The sequence below is a fragment of the Mauremys reevesii genome, linkage group 25, assembly GCF_016161935.1.
Source record: "Mauremys reevesii isolate NIE-2019 linkage group 25, ASM1616193v1, whole genome shotgun sequence".
Lineage (NCBI taxonomy): Eukaryota > Metazoa > Chordata > Testudines > Geoemydidae > Mauremys > Mauremys reevesii.
Genome location: NC_052647.1, coordinates 15,477,824 through 15,492,103, shown reverse-complemented (window position 1 = coordinate 15,492,103; position 14,280 = coordinate 15,477,824). Strand labels below are relative to the sequence as shown.

At 53.5% G+C, this 14,280-nt stretch overlaps 1 protein-coding gene across 4 annotated transcripts in view; it reads right to left on the bottom strand.

Moving 5' to 3' along the window:
• Positions 1-4,710: 4,710 nt before the first annotated feature.
• SPATS2 (spermatogenesis associated serine rich 2) overlaps positions 4,711-14,280 on the bottom strand; it is a 39,710-nt gene continuing 30,140 nt past the window's right edge. For 3 of the 4 annotated variants that reach the window (XM_039514411.1, XM_039514412.1, XM_039514410.1), the window contains exons 9-13: positions 10,171-10,229; positions 8,755-8,864; positions 7,474-7,576; positions 6,447-6,649; positions 4,711-5,904 (exon numbers count right to left, since the gene is read on the bottom strand). In XM_039514411.1, coding sequence (XP_039370345.1) covers positions 5,563-5,904; positions 6,447-6,649; positions 7,474-7,576; positions 8,755-8,864; positions 10,171-10,229 — 817 coding nt within the window. In that variant the 3' untranslated portion in view covers positions 4,711-5,562. Of the gene's footprint in view, positions 5,905-6,446; positions 6,650-7,451; positions 7,577-8,754; positions 8,865-10,170; positions 10,230-14,280 lie in introns of those variants that run through there. The other variant, XM_039514413.1, reaches the window with a different exon arrangement.

The following is a 14,280-nucleotide window of genomic DNA, read 5'->3' as shown; positions in this document are numbered from 1 at the left end:
CTCCCGCAGGCGGGACCCTGCTTGTGGGCTGCCAGCAGAATGCACCCCCCTCGCTGGGCACTGCCCGGGCAGGCTGGGGCCGGGCACTGGGGGGTTTGCCCAGGCTGAATCCACCGTTGCCTCCTGGGGTTTTGCGCTGGGAGCTCCCAGGCCCAGCGCCGAACCCTTGGGCCCGGGGGGTGAAAGGGGCTTGGGGGAGCCCCATGGTGCAGGGAGGGCATTACACCATGGTGCTACCTGGGCCCAGGGCTGCTCTAACCCACCTGGGGGCCAGCCCCACCCTACAGGCAGCTTCCCCTAGAGAAGCTCAGAATCAAGCCCAAGGCGGTTTCCTGGCAACAAGTTACCCAGGTGATGCCGGGGAGAGAGGAGCCTCCTGCCCGAACTGGGCTCAGCGCCAAGCTCTGGGCCCCGGGGAGCTCCCCGCCCCTGGGGCTCCAGGGACGCTGCACACGGAGCCCTGGGCCAGGGCTTCTAATCCCCCCAGGGGCTGCCCCCGCCCTGCACCAGCTCAGAGCTCCCCCCGCAGTAGCAGGGAGGCTGGGAGCTCAGTGGAGCGAGAACATCCACTGGGACAGCAGACAGGAGGGAACTGGCCAAGCGTCTATCCCCTCCCCTGTCACTCCTGGGGGGGGGGAGAACTGCCCCAGGGCTCCCCCCTGCAGGGGCTCTTGCACCTCCTCTGGAGCAGCTGAGCTGGGGGACACCGGGCTCGATGGGCCTGGCTGGGAGCTGCCTGGCAATTCCTGCCTTAGCGAAGATCTGTCTCCAGGCCACAGTGCAGCCGCCACTGTTGCTATCCCTGGAATTGTAAAGGTGGCAGATTAGGGACCCTCACCACTGTTACCCTGCGACCCCCCCGGTCTCTTCTCCTTCAAACCTGGCCCCCTGCCCCCGCTCTCCCCAGCGTTCCCTTGGACCCCCACCGGCCCTGACCCCAGCAAGCCTCACGCTGGTAGGGCGACTCGGGCCGGATCCGTTTGCAGGATCAGGGCCTTGCAGGTGGCTAAAAGCCAAGGGCTCTAACACAGGAGTCCGACCAAGGCAGGAGAAAACCCAGTGCCTGGGACCGGTGGCCAGCAAAGCTCCCAGGGGAGAGCGGCCGCCCAGAGCAGGAACTGCTGAGTGGTTCTCTGGCCACAGCTCAGAACAGACAAGCACCCAACGGCCCCTCCTGGCTTCCAGGGCCAACAGCTTTAGCAGTAACCGGGATGAGCCCCACAGAGTTTGTACTCGATGCTGCGGGCGGCAGCTTCTCCCCAGCCCCACGGGACTGAGCCAAGCAGCTCGGAGCGGTCATGGTGCCAGGACAGAGGGGTCGCCCTGCCTCCTGCTCCCCGAGCCCCTGCTGGCGTGGGTGGCACCCAACCTGTGTCAGCCAGCGCAGGAGCCAATCCCCAGCGCGCTGCGTGGGCTGGACCGTGGGCGAGCCAGCTAGGCCGTGAAACGGGAGAAGAAAAGGCAGCTCAGGGAGCTCCTGGAACGAGGCAGCACAGCAGGGCTGGGGGCAAGAGGCCTCAGTCCCTCCCCTCAGGTGCTGACGGCCTCACCTGGCAGCCGAGGGGGGATCACAGCCCTCCAACGCAGACCCCAGCAGGCCCTCTGGCAGCCCCCGGGAGATGCAGCCGCAGCCTGAGAGCTCACAGCTCCATGCCCCCCGCGGGCGGGGTTCACTTTTTGAGTGTGGGGCCCCGTCTCACAGGTCAGGTGAACCTCCCCAGCTGCTGTTCCCCTCCTGGCCCGGGTCTATACCATGAAACCCTCAGGGCAGGGACTGTCTGTGCAGCCCCCGGCAGACCAGGCACCAAGGTGGGTTGAGGCCATTGGCCGTTTGCACACCCAGCGCTGGGCCCCACCCACCTTTTCTGGGGGCTAGGAGCAGAGATGCGGAATTTCTTTGGAAACTCGGGACACATGAAAGCCAGGAAGAGACACTGAGCGGCCCAGTCTCACCGGCTGCAGCTGGTGCCGTGAGGGCAAACCCCGAAGCGATGCAGTGACGAAAAGTGAGATTTTGTACAGACCTTGCAGTTCCAGTAGCCGAAGGTGGGATTAGCTACAAGAAAGGCCAGTTTAAACTCCCTTAATAAGAGAATGGGGTGTTCACCTGGGACTCGGGAGTGCTCGGGGCTATTCCAGGCTCTGCCTCTGCCTCCTGGGCAAGTCATTGGACTCAGTTTTCCCATCCTTAAAATGGGAATAACGACACTGCCCTCCGTGAAGTGCTTTGAGACCAGCGGATGACCAGCCTAGAGTACAGCTATGAAATGGGGGTTCTCTCTCTCTCTCCTCCCTTCACAACACACACAAATCACAGATTTAAAACATTAAAAACCTAACATGCTGCAGAAACCCTCGGAGTATCTGGGGGCTTTTAAGTGCTGGGAGGGGTTTTGTGCTCAGGTTGTGAAAGCCTGATGCACCTACGATTATTTTTGTGATGAGACAGAAGAGTGAAAAATAATTGCAAAAAACATCTGCACTTAAAAACAACTTATTTAGCAGTGCCCTTGGTGACAGCTTGATTCCCCTAGCGGCGCTCTCATCCTCGTGTTCCTGGGCACTGGCGAGCCCACAGGGTCTTGATTAAGAGACGTACGTTTATTTCCAATTTCTCAGGACTCCCCTCAAGCCAATTTTCCTATTGCAGCGAAGTGCACGTAGCTGCAGCTTGTGCCAGTGCCACCTGTGCAGGCCCCAGGGCTGGTTTAATGGCTTTTATTTATGACCAGAAAGACCAATCTGTATTCGAAAGCAGGGCGGGGAAAACCCCTAACACTGGGGATTGGGTTTTTTACGTACAGATTTTGCACGTAAGAGGTTCCCTCTGAAGAACGTCAGGGCCTTCAGCTGTTGACAATTCCACGGTCGCACAGGACAAACTGGGGCGGGCGCTACCCATTCCGGCCCCTGCGTTGCCTGGAGGAGACAAGGGAGGAGTGCGGTCCAAAAGCAGGTAGCCTGTCCCCATTTTAACTGGTAGGGAAGCAGGAGCGAGGCCCCGCTGAGCCAGGGGGAGCAGGGAATCGAACCCCGGAGCCGAGGCAGAACTAGATCCGACACTGCCTCTCAAATAGGTCCCTTCGAAATCCCTTTCCAGCCGCTCCCTCCCCCTGGCAGTGACTCAGGGATGGGAGAGAAGGGGAGGGTGTGGCTGTCACGTTGATTTGCTCCCAAATGCCAGTGAAGCCGCCGCAAGCGAAAAGCAGCGTTAACCCAGGAGAGCGCGAAGAATGGGTTTGTGTTCCTGTGATTTGATTGATGAAAGCTCCCGGTGGCAAGGGAGAGGCAAACGGATTCAGGGAGGGATCAGGCCTTGGAGAAAGGAAAGGGGGCAGAAGGCAAATGGGATTCCATTTGCAGAGCTTTTCATCAGCGCATCTCAAGCTTACTGGTGCTAAGGGGACCCCGTCTCCATTATATATTTGGGAATGGGGAAGTCTCCATTCAAATACTTGGCTGACTAGCACTGGAAACCCAGACACTACACAGCTGACCCCAAAAGATGCTGCCTTCTGTCACCGAACCCCTCCCTGGTTTCTCCCGATGCCTTGCATTCGACAGAGCAGGGGAGAATCACTGTGTAATGGCTGCACACAGAACCAGCAGCACGAACCAGGCGTTAAGTAACATACCCTGTGCCTTTGGGTGGAGAAGGCTGCAGAGGTCAAGCCAAGAGGCCATGTGCCAGGAAAGAAGGCACATTTTTAAACACGCGTGGGTAAAATCTAGGCTCTCCTCTGAGCAGCTTGTAGCATGCCAAAGGGCCGCACCTAGGTTACATTTACAGACATTTACCTGGGGTTTTTAGCGACACGCTTTCAAACGTCACCAGGTGACTGTGCACTGAATAGCCGGAAGCCATCCACGTTATCCCATCTCAAATGCCGCTGGAACGGTTAAAGCTCAGAAGTTGGAGGTTATTTAATAAAACTATTCACCAGACTCAAAACCCTGAAAGGACTTAATTGCCAGGCATAAGAGATTCCACCACCACAGGAATGTTTGAGGATGTTCTAGACACCCAGAAATAAGTACTTGGAAGAAAATCACTTCCTCTGGTGCAATCACAACCACAATGCGGTAGTTCACGCACCAATATGCACAGAGACTTTGCTATCAGCATTTCCCTTTTGGGAGGGGCTGTCACAGAACCCCGATGTGGACTCCACATGAGGTCCCCATTTCAAGACTCAAACTATTCCTCTTTCCACAATGCCCAGCCTCCTCCAACCCAGCAGCGATCTCCAGCTGGAAGGGAGGAAGCCGGGAGTTCCCATTCACTGTCTAATCTGCAATGTCACAGCTCAGATCTTGTCACAAACAGGTGAGGGATGAGGCATTTTCAGTCTTCATTAAGTTCTAGGCACTTGACCTCAGGCCTGCTAATGACCCCAGCCACCGCCGGGATGGTGCCATCCCTAGCAGACATGCCCCCGCTGTGGGATTATGCTGCAGTCACTGACTGCAAAGCCGGGGGGGAGGGGGGGTTTACTGTCCCTACAAACAGGCCACTACAGAATCACCCATGTGGAATTTCAGCCACATCAGTTTCGCCAACTCATTTTGCCTAAGCCTGAGAACACGTGGTCAGAGACCTGCTTTCAGTCCCCACCGCTCACGCCCGAGGTGAAAGCTCCTTATCCCACCCTTTCCGAGCTCGGGAGCCACTGAACAGTCCCCGCTGCAGGAAAGCACAGACACCAGTTCAACATGTCCATCGTCAGCATCGTCTTTATTTGTACAACTACCAAGAAGGCTGTGAGCAATCTGACTGGTGTTACCCAGGGTTAGCACTGCTAATTGTTATGGTTAGCAATTTAGTTTAGGGACAAGATGGGGTAGGGACGGGCAGGGGGGAATAAAATAAAGAAACCTCCCCCCTGAAACATTAAAAATAGGGAACATCTAAATGTGTACAGGAAATATGCGTGGGCCTTTACCACTGCTGCTTGGCTCCACTGAAGGGTCCCGATAACAAGGGTTTGGGACTCGGGTGACCAGTTTCAGCCTGGGCTACTGCTGGGATTCAGATTAGCTCCAAGGAAAATGAGACAGATTCCGTATGGCTCCCTCCAATCTGACAACTACCCTAGTTAAAGCCCCAGCACTCACATTTCACAGCGACCCTCTTCATTGCCAGCATGAACCGTGTGCTGTTACCAGTGAGAGCTGGCTGGGGCTCCGCCCACAGGTTGCCTCACCAAGGCCCACAACTGGGAGGGTATTTTTGGCTCGGATTCTGCCGGGGGTTCCGTGGATAACTCTGAAGGAAAAGGAGCCATCGAGATCCTTGGAGTTCCCAGGGGAAGCCGCAGCTCTGGCAGCAGCAAAGTGCGCTCCCGGTAAAGCATGAACCCATCACATGGCAGTAGCGCGTATGGAGACGCATTAAGTAGCTTCCACAAAGAGAAGAAAACGAAGGAAACGCACAAGGGAGGAGAGAAAAACGTGGCACAAGAGAGGAGTGTAAACGTTCCTTTGTTAATAGGTCTAGCTAGGAGTGTCCTACAGTCCAGGTACCAAGCCGAATCTCTGGAGGGAATGGAGATCTGGAGCCTCTCAGGAATCTGCCTCTTCAGGCTGGCTTGACCTTGGCTTGCGCTGTGGGAGCCCCTTGGTGTCTGTGCTGGGTGCAGCTGGATGCACCTGTGCTGAGGGGACAGGCGGGCTCGCCAGGGAGGTGGCGCCAGTTCCACTGGTTCCTGTGGAATGAGTCTGGCCACGGTCAGTAGCAATCCCTGGAGGTCGAAACTGGGAATTCTGAGACCTGGAACCAGACTGATACCAAGGCCCATTTCTGTACCGGTTCATACTGTCGTGTCTTCCTGGATTGCAGGGGCCGTTATGGCGCTGGCCTTGGGGCCGGTAGCCCTGGCCTTGTCTCCTGTTACCCTGGAAGACCTGAAACAGAAAGAAGGGCTGGCAAGGGACTGGAGAGAGGAGACTAGCAGAGCCAGCAGCTGCAAAGAGCGAGGTACATGCAGCAGAGATCTATGAACCACTCGTGCCAAGGCCCTGGATGATCCCCTCTCCAGCCACTGCCTTTCCAGCCACCCTGGAAGCCCCCCAGCCCAGCGGCACCTCAGGGGACTGTCTCAGAAGACAGGCGGGTGTGGTGGTGGGTTAGACGCGCTCCTCCCCAGGAGATGTTGCAGCTGTGGCTGACTTCCTACCGACAGCTGCCATTGCAGAAGTAGGGGGTGCTGCTCTCTGAGAAAAGCCAAGGTTCCTCCAGTCACGCTGTGATGCCCTGCACTTTTATCAGGCCCTCTTGTCTTGTGAGCAGGGCACACTGCCACTGCCCAGTCTGCACCAGGCAAGACGAATGCCCTCAGACAAGGCACTTGGCAGGAGGGACCCATTAAATATAGAGGAAACGGCCCTGAGCTGGGGTTGAGCTCCATGCCGTATTTAAAGGCTTCTCTTGTGAAGTCGTCACTTACCTCTCGGGGAGGCTGGCATGGATGGCTGCCGGCGCCGGCTCCAGCTGCAGGTGTTTCTGCCAAGGACAGGGGCTTCCTGCTTGCTGGGGGAAGGCTGGGAGCAGAGGCACACTCCAGGGTGGAGGGATCGCCCGGGCTCAAGGACACGGACGTGACGGAGCTGCACCGTGATCTGGTTGAGTAACTGTTCTTTGGATGGGACACTGCAATGGAACCACGATGAAGGCTGGCGTAAAGGAACTGCACGCGCCTCCACACGCACACACAGGCCCCCTGAATCTCACCTACTGTGGGCGACAGTGCTGTTCACTCCATGACGTGAAGGGAAGAACGATGTTCCGGGGTAGTTACACTACTGACCAGCCTACGATCTGTGCCAAAGCTCGGCTGGCCAGGGTCAGCACCTCGGCGTTACAACGCCCTGGGCCCGGAAAGCACCGCACATTCCAGCGAAAGCCGACAGGATCATGGCCCGTTTTCATCACTAGATGTGTCCCTCCTTCCCCAAACTAAGCAAATTCCTGATGGAGACCACTTCGCTCCTGCATGACTTAAGGGCCTGAGAGAACTGAGCAGCCTTCCCAGAGCGTTTGTGGGGTTTAAATAGAATCTGGACAGACTCTGGTAATACACCCCATTGTCAATGCCAGCCATGTATTCACATTTATACATACGGCTACATGGGGTCCCGGCTCTCGCACCATAAAATTAAACACAAACATTAAACGGCCGGCAGACTGCTACCCTCCCCATCCCCACCACCAATCCGGGCTTGCCCCAAAGCTCACCGCCCACCGCACTGGGTGAAGATACAGCGGCTTTGTGGCATGCGGAAGATCAACAGACTCCGGCTATTCTGAACAGAGGGGAAGCTTCTTCCAGAGCAGAGAGCCCCCCACCCAGACAGCGCTCTACCACTGGCCCCTTGTTTAAATCCAGGGGCCCCTCTGCAACAGCACCTGTCCCTGTCCATCCCTGCCCGCTCTGCGCCAGGCACCTTCTCACCTGCCGCCTCAGGCCAGCTCACCTTGCCCAAATGAGCTGATGCTCTTCTTTACTGCGTCCAGGTCACAGGTGAATCGTGCCACTCTGCCCAGGTCTTCATCATATTTGCGTTCACTGACAAAGTGCTTAATGGGAAAGAAAACGCTGGCAAGTTAACACAATCTTTATGCTAATGCCTGGTGACAAGCTGGCGCGTAAGAGGGGAAGTTGAGATCAGAGCCTTCTCCCTCGCCTGGTAACAGTGCCTCAGGTCAGGCACAGCTCCGACAGCCTTGCCAAGAAAGGTTAGTTAACGCCACGAGTCACCCTGGAGTAGCATGGGCTCTGCTGCATCAGTTCCACCTACACATGTGCAACCAAACAAGTGTCTGCAGCCTCCCACCAGAAGTTAACATTTCCAGGTAACTCAATCTCAGCAGCTCAGTCTGCTGCTCTCCACCCTACGGAAATCAGGGTGGCTCGCAAATCTGCTTTGGATGCTATCGGCAGCAATAGTCCAAGAAAGCTGGTCTAGGACGGACTGTTGCTGGGAGAACACAGCGGACCCGGTGATCTGACTTTCAGACTGGGTTTTAATTCAGCCTGTAGAGAACATTTTACTGACCTCTGGTGGTAGAAATAAGTGCATGTATCTGAATACAATGGTACTCAGCAGTTAGGTGCCTGCTGATGCTGGTGGAAGGAACACCAACCCAAACCGTCGGCACATCCTGTGGTGCGAGCCCTGGCAGGAGCCTGCCAGGCAAACCCGCCGTGCCAGAAGCCCTGTTCCGGGCCAATACAAAACAGTTAAAAGCTGCACTAAGTGAAGTGGTGTTAAGGACCAAAAGGCCCTTTGTTTGCTGAAGTCGGTATTTTGCCAACCAAATGCTGTAAGAAAAAATGCAGGACAAAGTGCGCTGAAGCTTACTACACTGTCCTGGACAATGTGCACGCGCACCGCTAGGAGTGAATCTATTTTGGGAACAACTATTTCTCGCTGAAAAGAAATGGAAGCTTTACAGACACAGGTGCTGCCCTGAATGTACTTCTCCAGAAGACGGGGAGTGTGATTTGATGTATCCACTGGACTGGAGCTTAGAACTCCCAACTATTCACCTTGGCTCCATTTGAAATCTGTGTGTCCTTCAATGGTCACTTCACTTCTGTGTCAGTAAGAGGAAGCTGGCACTTACCTGACTCGCTGAGCATAACTAACATTTCATTACAGCATATGCAAAAGGGCATTAATTAGGGATGCGCCCAAGTCAGAGCTCTCATGTCAGTGCCTGTTGTAATAGGACGGAGGAGGAGAAAAATTCACCTTTATGTCAGCTCTAAGCTCTACCAACTGCTCCTCTGACATGCGCACGGCAACATCAGTCATCTTCTTTAGCGCCCCAGCTTTCTTTTGTCGGCTGACCAGGATTTCCACTGAAATATAACGAAAGGGAGACCAAAGCTTACGTAGAATTAATGCTGAAGGAAGAGTCAGTCTGCCAAGCATCTCACTGGTAACCGGAAGGTTTAACCAAGCACCCAAACGGGCAGCTCAGCACAGTGGGGTGCTGGGTTGAGAGATGGAACATTCAAGCACCACCACAATACCATTTTGTAATCCACAAGCTAACTACACTGCCCAGATTTGACCTGTTTCTGACCACAAGAGCGTCTTGCTAGAGAAGCCATTGGAAAGTGAGTTTAAGAACAGATCTGGGTTTTGTTTCTATTAAATCCCAAGCACTTCTGAGGGTCAACAGCACCAACATCTTCACTGGCACGCACACGAAAACAGAACCCGTCTCTCTTCCAATTCCATTTCCTTCCTGATCACCCCAGACCGCCTGCACTGATGGGCAGCTGCCGAGCTGATTTGCAGTACAATACCAGAAACTGAGATCGAGGACATCCAAGAGGAATTTATGCCCCCAGCTTCAGCCTACACTTTCTGTGCAGCCAGGGATCCTGCTTCCTAGCACCAAACAGCCTTTGGAACTGGTGCACCACAGAGAAAGCAACGATCTGGAGAAATTGTTTAATACCCAACCACAAGCCAGATATTCTGCCTTTTGTTAGAATAGTTAACCAAAACTTTCTGTTACCAGATAAGGTAAAGTCTTGGTGGCACTGCAAGTTTCAGCCAGATTAAAAACAAACCTGGTACATTAAGACCAAGTACAAAAAACAGTGGTTATATAAAGAAAGGTATAAGTATTTAAAGGGACTTCACCTGGTTAAAAATATTTCCTTAGCTTTGTAACCCCCCAGATTATTAAAATTGAAAGGCTCTTATATTTACTTGACTGTTCACCATTTATGTCTCTCATTTCTCTCATTGGAACATAAAAATAGGCTAGTGAATTTCCCTTTATTCTTGTAATGCTCTTACACAATGGTCAGATTGCAACCACTACAAAGGGATGTTTGTTTAAAAGAAACTTTCCATTGGAATTAGAATTTTTACAGCACTGAAGCCCAAACTTAGCAAAACAAATGTAGCTTGTGACCAACTTTGATTTGTGCCCCTTTAACAGCTAAATGTCATTCTAACCTTAGAGAGAAACTTTTAAAAGTGTGTGTGTGGAGGGGAAGGGGTTAGTTTACCTGGGAACGACGGAAGTTGGAAGATGTACTACCCACACTGCTCTCACTGGAGCAGTGTCTGTTTAACTTTGCTGTTAGAGTGGAACAGCACCAACAATTAAGATGAGCCACTTTTAAAAAATAAAACATGTCTTACTTGCTTCTGCTTTCACTTTGTCCATTTCGGCCAGCAGCGCTACCTCTCGATCCATGAGGCTAAGAAGAGAAGGTGACAGGAATCAAAAGGTCTGATCAAGAGCCTGAGTTCACAAACAAATAACCCAGAATTCAAAGCCAGTTACCAAAGGACTTTCTGGGGGAAAGCAGACAGTAAAAGCTCCCCTCCCTTTACAGGGCCAGCTGCATACAGTACAGAAGCAGGAAGCTGTTGGTCAGAATTGGCAGAGAACAGGCCAGCAGATGGCGGCAGAAAGCCAGGGTTCCAATGACCACAACCTGTCCCGGCCTGGAGCAGACACTGGAAGTCGAACATGCACCTCAACACTCTCAGTTACTGTTTGGTCTGGAAGTTTGAGAGCTCTGTGTGAATTTTTTTAGCATTACAAAATTCCACTTTGGCTCACATAAATTACTGTGCTGGTTGCCAGCGCAGCCTGGGCGCCGGTGCAATCCCCGTATGACATGGGAGGGGAGAATGGTAAAGCTGCTGCACGAAGCTGTGCTCTGGAGACCCGCAGCAGCAAAACCCACTTTTCACAGATGAGGAAACTAGGCCACAGAGGTTCAGTGACTTGCCCAAGTCACAGGCTGAGTCCGGGGAAGCACAGGAGCAGAACCCAGAAGTCTTGATAGCCAAGGCCCCGACCTTACCACTAGGTAACACTCCCTCCAGAACCATTTTTCAGTAGGAGCTGAGCTCTAGGACAGAGCAGGGACATACTTTTAGTCTCTCGTTGCCCCATCTCATGCTGTGTGGACGGTGTTGGTAACCAGCCTCGTTAGAGAGGGGATTTGTGTTCACGCTCTCACCGGGACAGGGGCAGACACAGGCAAAGTTCACTGGGCTTGTTATGAAACACAACGCTAAAAAGCAAACTCCCTTTGTTCTGGCTAGCCACATGGCAGGCTTGAGGGAGGACCTTTGAGAGGCTGCTGAGATGGTACGAACGTGGCTTTTGTGCAGCAACAGAAAGACGACTTAAGAAATCCCAGCAAAGCCCCAAAGCTAACAGCACTTCAAACCAACTCTCCAGCCTTCGCTATGGCAAAGCAGCAGGCACGGGAGGGGGGAGGGATTTTCTCCTCTAATCACAAAGGCTGAATGCTGATGCAGAAGCTCATATCACAGAGGCATTTTAACAGCTGAACACACCTTACGAATGAATTGACAAGCTCAGGATTTCTCTCTCTCTCACACACATGTACGTGTGACATTCAAGATTTTAACAGCTAAGACACCACTCTGGCCTCCAGTTGTCACCACACACAGAAAGCAGCCCACAGATGTCAAAGTACAGGGCATGACCCCCCAAAGCCCTCTGTGACTAACAACTTTCCAGCAAAGGCAAAACCAAGAGGATCACAATGAAGCTCCCTCCCTCATTTGCCTGTAAGTTGTACTGTGACTTGGCTGCATATCTGTTGCTAGGAGACTAAAAATTCCCCGAGACCTTCAGCTGGCAGCCTGCACTGGCAGCTCTCCCTAGAACTTCAGGTGAGGAGCCGGTTCAGACTCGTAAGTGCTCTTCATTCGCTCCTTTGGTTGCTCAGCTCAAACACTGAAGAGCAGACAAGGAGGCACTTCCTGTAGCTGCTGCGCAAAGGACCAGGCCATGTGGAGAAACCTGCGTTACTCAGACTTTGTGGAGGCAAAGGAGGAAAGGCCAATGGCCAGAGTCTGGATTCAGATACAGATGGGGAGGGGCTCAGGTCTCCATTCTGCTCCCTCACTGTCCATAGTGGCAGGCAGGGGCGGCTCTAGCAATTTGGCCGCCCCAAGCAGTCACGCGTGCGGGAGGTGCACCGGAGCCGGGGGACCAGCGGACCTCCCGCAGGCATGACTGCGGAGGATCCGCTGGTCCCGCGGTTCCAGTGGACCTCCCGCAGCTGCGGAGGGTTCGCTGGTCTGGCGGCTCCGGTAGAGTATCTGCAGGCATGCCTGCGGGAGGTCCACTGTCCCGCGGCTCCGGTGGACCTCCTGCAGGCATGACTGCGGAAGGTCCGCCGGACCCGCCTGCCGCCCTCCAGGGAAAATGGCGCGCTGGGGTCTGGAGCTGGCCCTGGTGGCAGGGTCCGTACCCTGTGACACACCAAGTTACCGAGCGTGGCAGCCAGCCTGTTACGAAGACATTTACCAGCCAGTTCATTAACGTTTCTGTTATTTTCTCAGTACGAAAGGGCGGCTTCTCGCTGCATTCTAGGAGTGACATCACAGCAGGCCACCCGGGCATCTCTGCAGTTATAGTACCCAGAGGATGAGAACTTGGCGCTCCTCCTGGAGAATGATTGACTCGCATCGAATGGGGAGGGGCTTTACTCTACTGCCCATGTGGAAGTGGGCACAGAGCACAGTACATCCGAAATGTTCGTGCGCTCCCGTGTCTCAGAGGAGAGGGAGGCAAGTTCTATTAGGAATGCTGTTGGAGCCGCACCTTGGGCTTCTCTGTTTACTTATCACTGTGTCTGTATTGCCAAACTGGATGAAATTCAGCAGTGACAAGTGAAGTACTTTGCACTTAGGAGGGAAAAAACCAAATGCACAAATACAAAATGAGGGGGAGTAACTGGCTGCACGTTAGTCCTGCACAAAGGGATCTGTGGTGAGAGTGGATCACAACAAGGCTAACGTTCTGAGCTGCGTTAACAGGAGCGTCGGATGTAGGACACGGGAGAGAACTGTCCCACGCTACTTGCCCTGGTGTTGATGACACACTGGAGAGAGTCCAGAGGAGAGCTCAATTGTGATAAAAGATTCCGAAAACCTGACCTAGGAGAAATGGTTAAAAAAAACTAGGTATGTTTAGTCTTGAGTAAAGGAAACTGAGGGTGGGTGAGACCTGAGAAGTCTTCAGCTATGTTCAAGGCTGTTAGAAAGAGGACAGTGATCAGTTGTTCTCCATGTCCACTGAAGGTAGGACAAGAGGTAATGGGCTTAATCTGTAACAAGGGAGATTTAGGTCAGACATTAGGAGAGTTAGGTACTGGAATTGGCTTCCAAGGGAGGCGTGGAATCCCCATCCCTGGCTGTGTTTAAGAACAAGTTAGACACCTGTCAGGGCTGGCCTAAGGTTACTTGGTCCTGTCTCAGTGCAGGAGGGATGTCCTAGATGACCTCTTCTGCTCTCCATTTCTAGGACTGTGAGCTGTTCAGAACAGACAGTGTGTCCATGCCCAGTACAACAGGACCCTGGCTGTCCCTGGCTGGGGTGCTCTAGGCACTACCAGAATACAAACACAAAATTTACTAGTAATGAACGAGCACAAAATTAAAAAGATCCAGAAGCGACTTAACCTTACCTGGTTGACAATTCCCAACCACACAGAACCAGTTTAGACACACGGTGTGGTACAGAGTGTGAGGGGACAGGAAGGGCCTGTACCCCATGACTGCACTCTGCTAACGCTATCCCACCCTGTGCTCCAGGAAGGATTCCCCGACAGAGCATACCAATGACTATCCAGCCATGGGTGCAGGGCCTGAATGACCCTTGCCTATCTCCAGGGGTAGAAGTAGCCTTGCTGTGCATCGTGCGACCACCCCCGAGCTAGCCGCATGCTGCACCCTACGTACACACACACACACACACACACACCCTCTCACCAGTGCTAAAGCAGCCGCCTGTTTCTATCAGACAATCCCGGCCTAGCACTCCAGGAGTCTGTATAGGCTGATGGGCAAACCCACAAGCGGGCTGGGCAGCCTGTGCAAACTCAAGCTTGCTTTGGTTTGTAATTTAGTTTACCCAGCAAAGCTCAGCTGGAGCCTTTTATGCAATTTTACAGCTGGGCTCACTAAGGGACAAAGGTCAAGTGGCTTTGCCTGAGGTTCATACACGGAGTGAGCGACTCAGATCCAAACCCAGACTGCATGGCTTTTAGTTAAAGAAACAAGCTCCTTGTGCCAGATCCTTTCAGAAACAAGTATTCATTTTTTGACGGCTCTGCCTCAGGGGCAAATCTATGTGGGGGGAGGGGAGACCAGTTCACAGCAGAGATCTGAAGTGCAGCTCCTGAGAATGCAGGTTTAGGAGAGGAAAAAACCCAGCCTGCTGGTAGCTGCTGAAATCCAGGGGAAAACGAGGAAGGT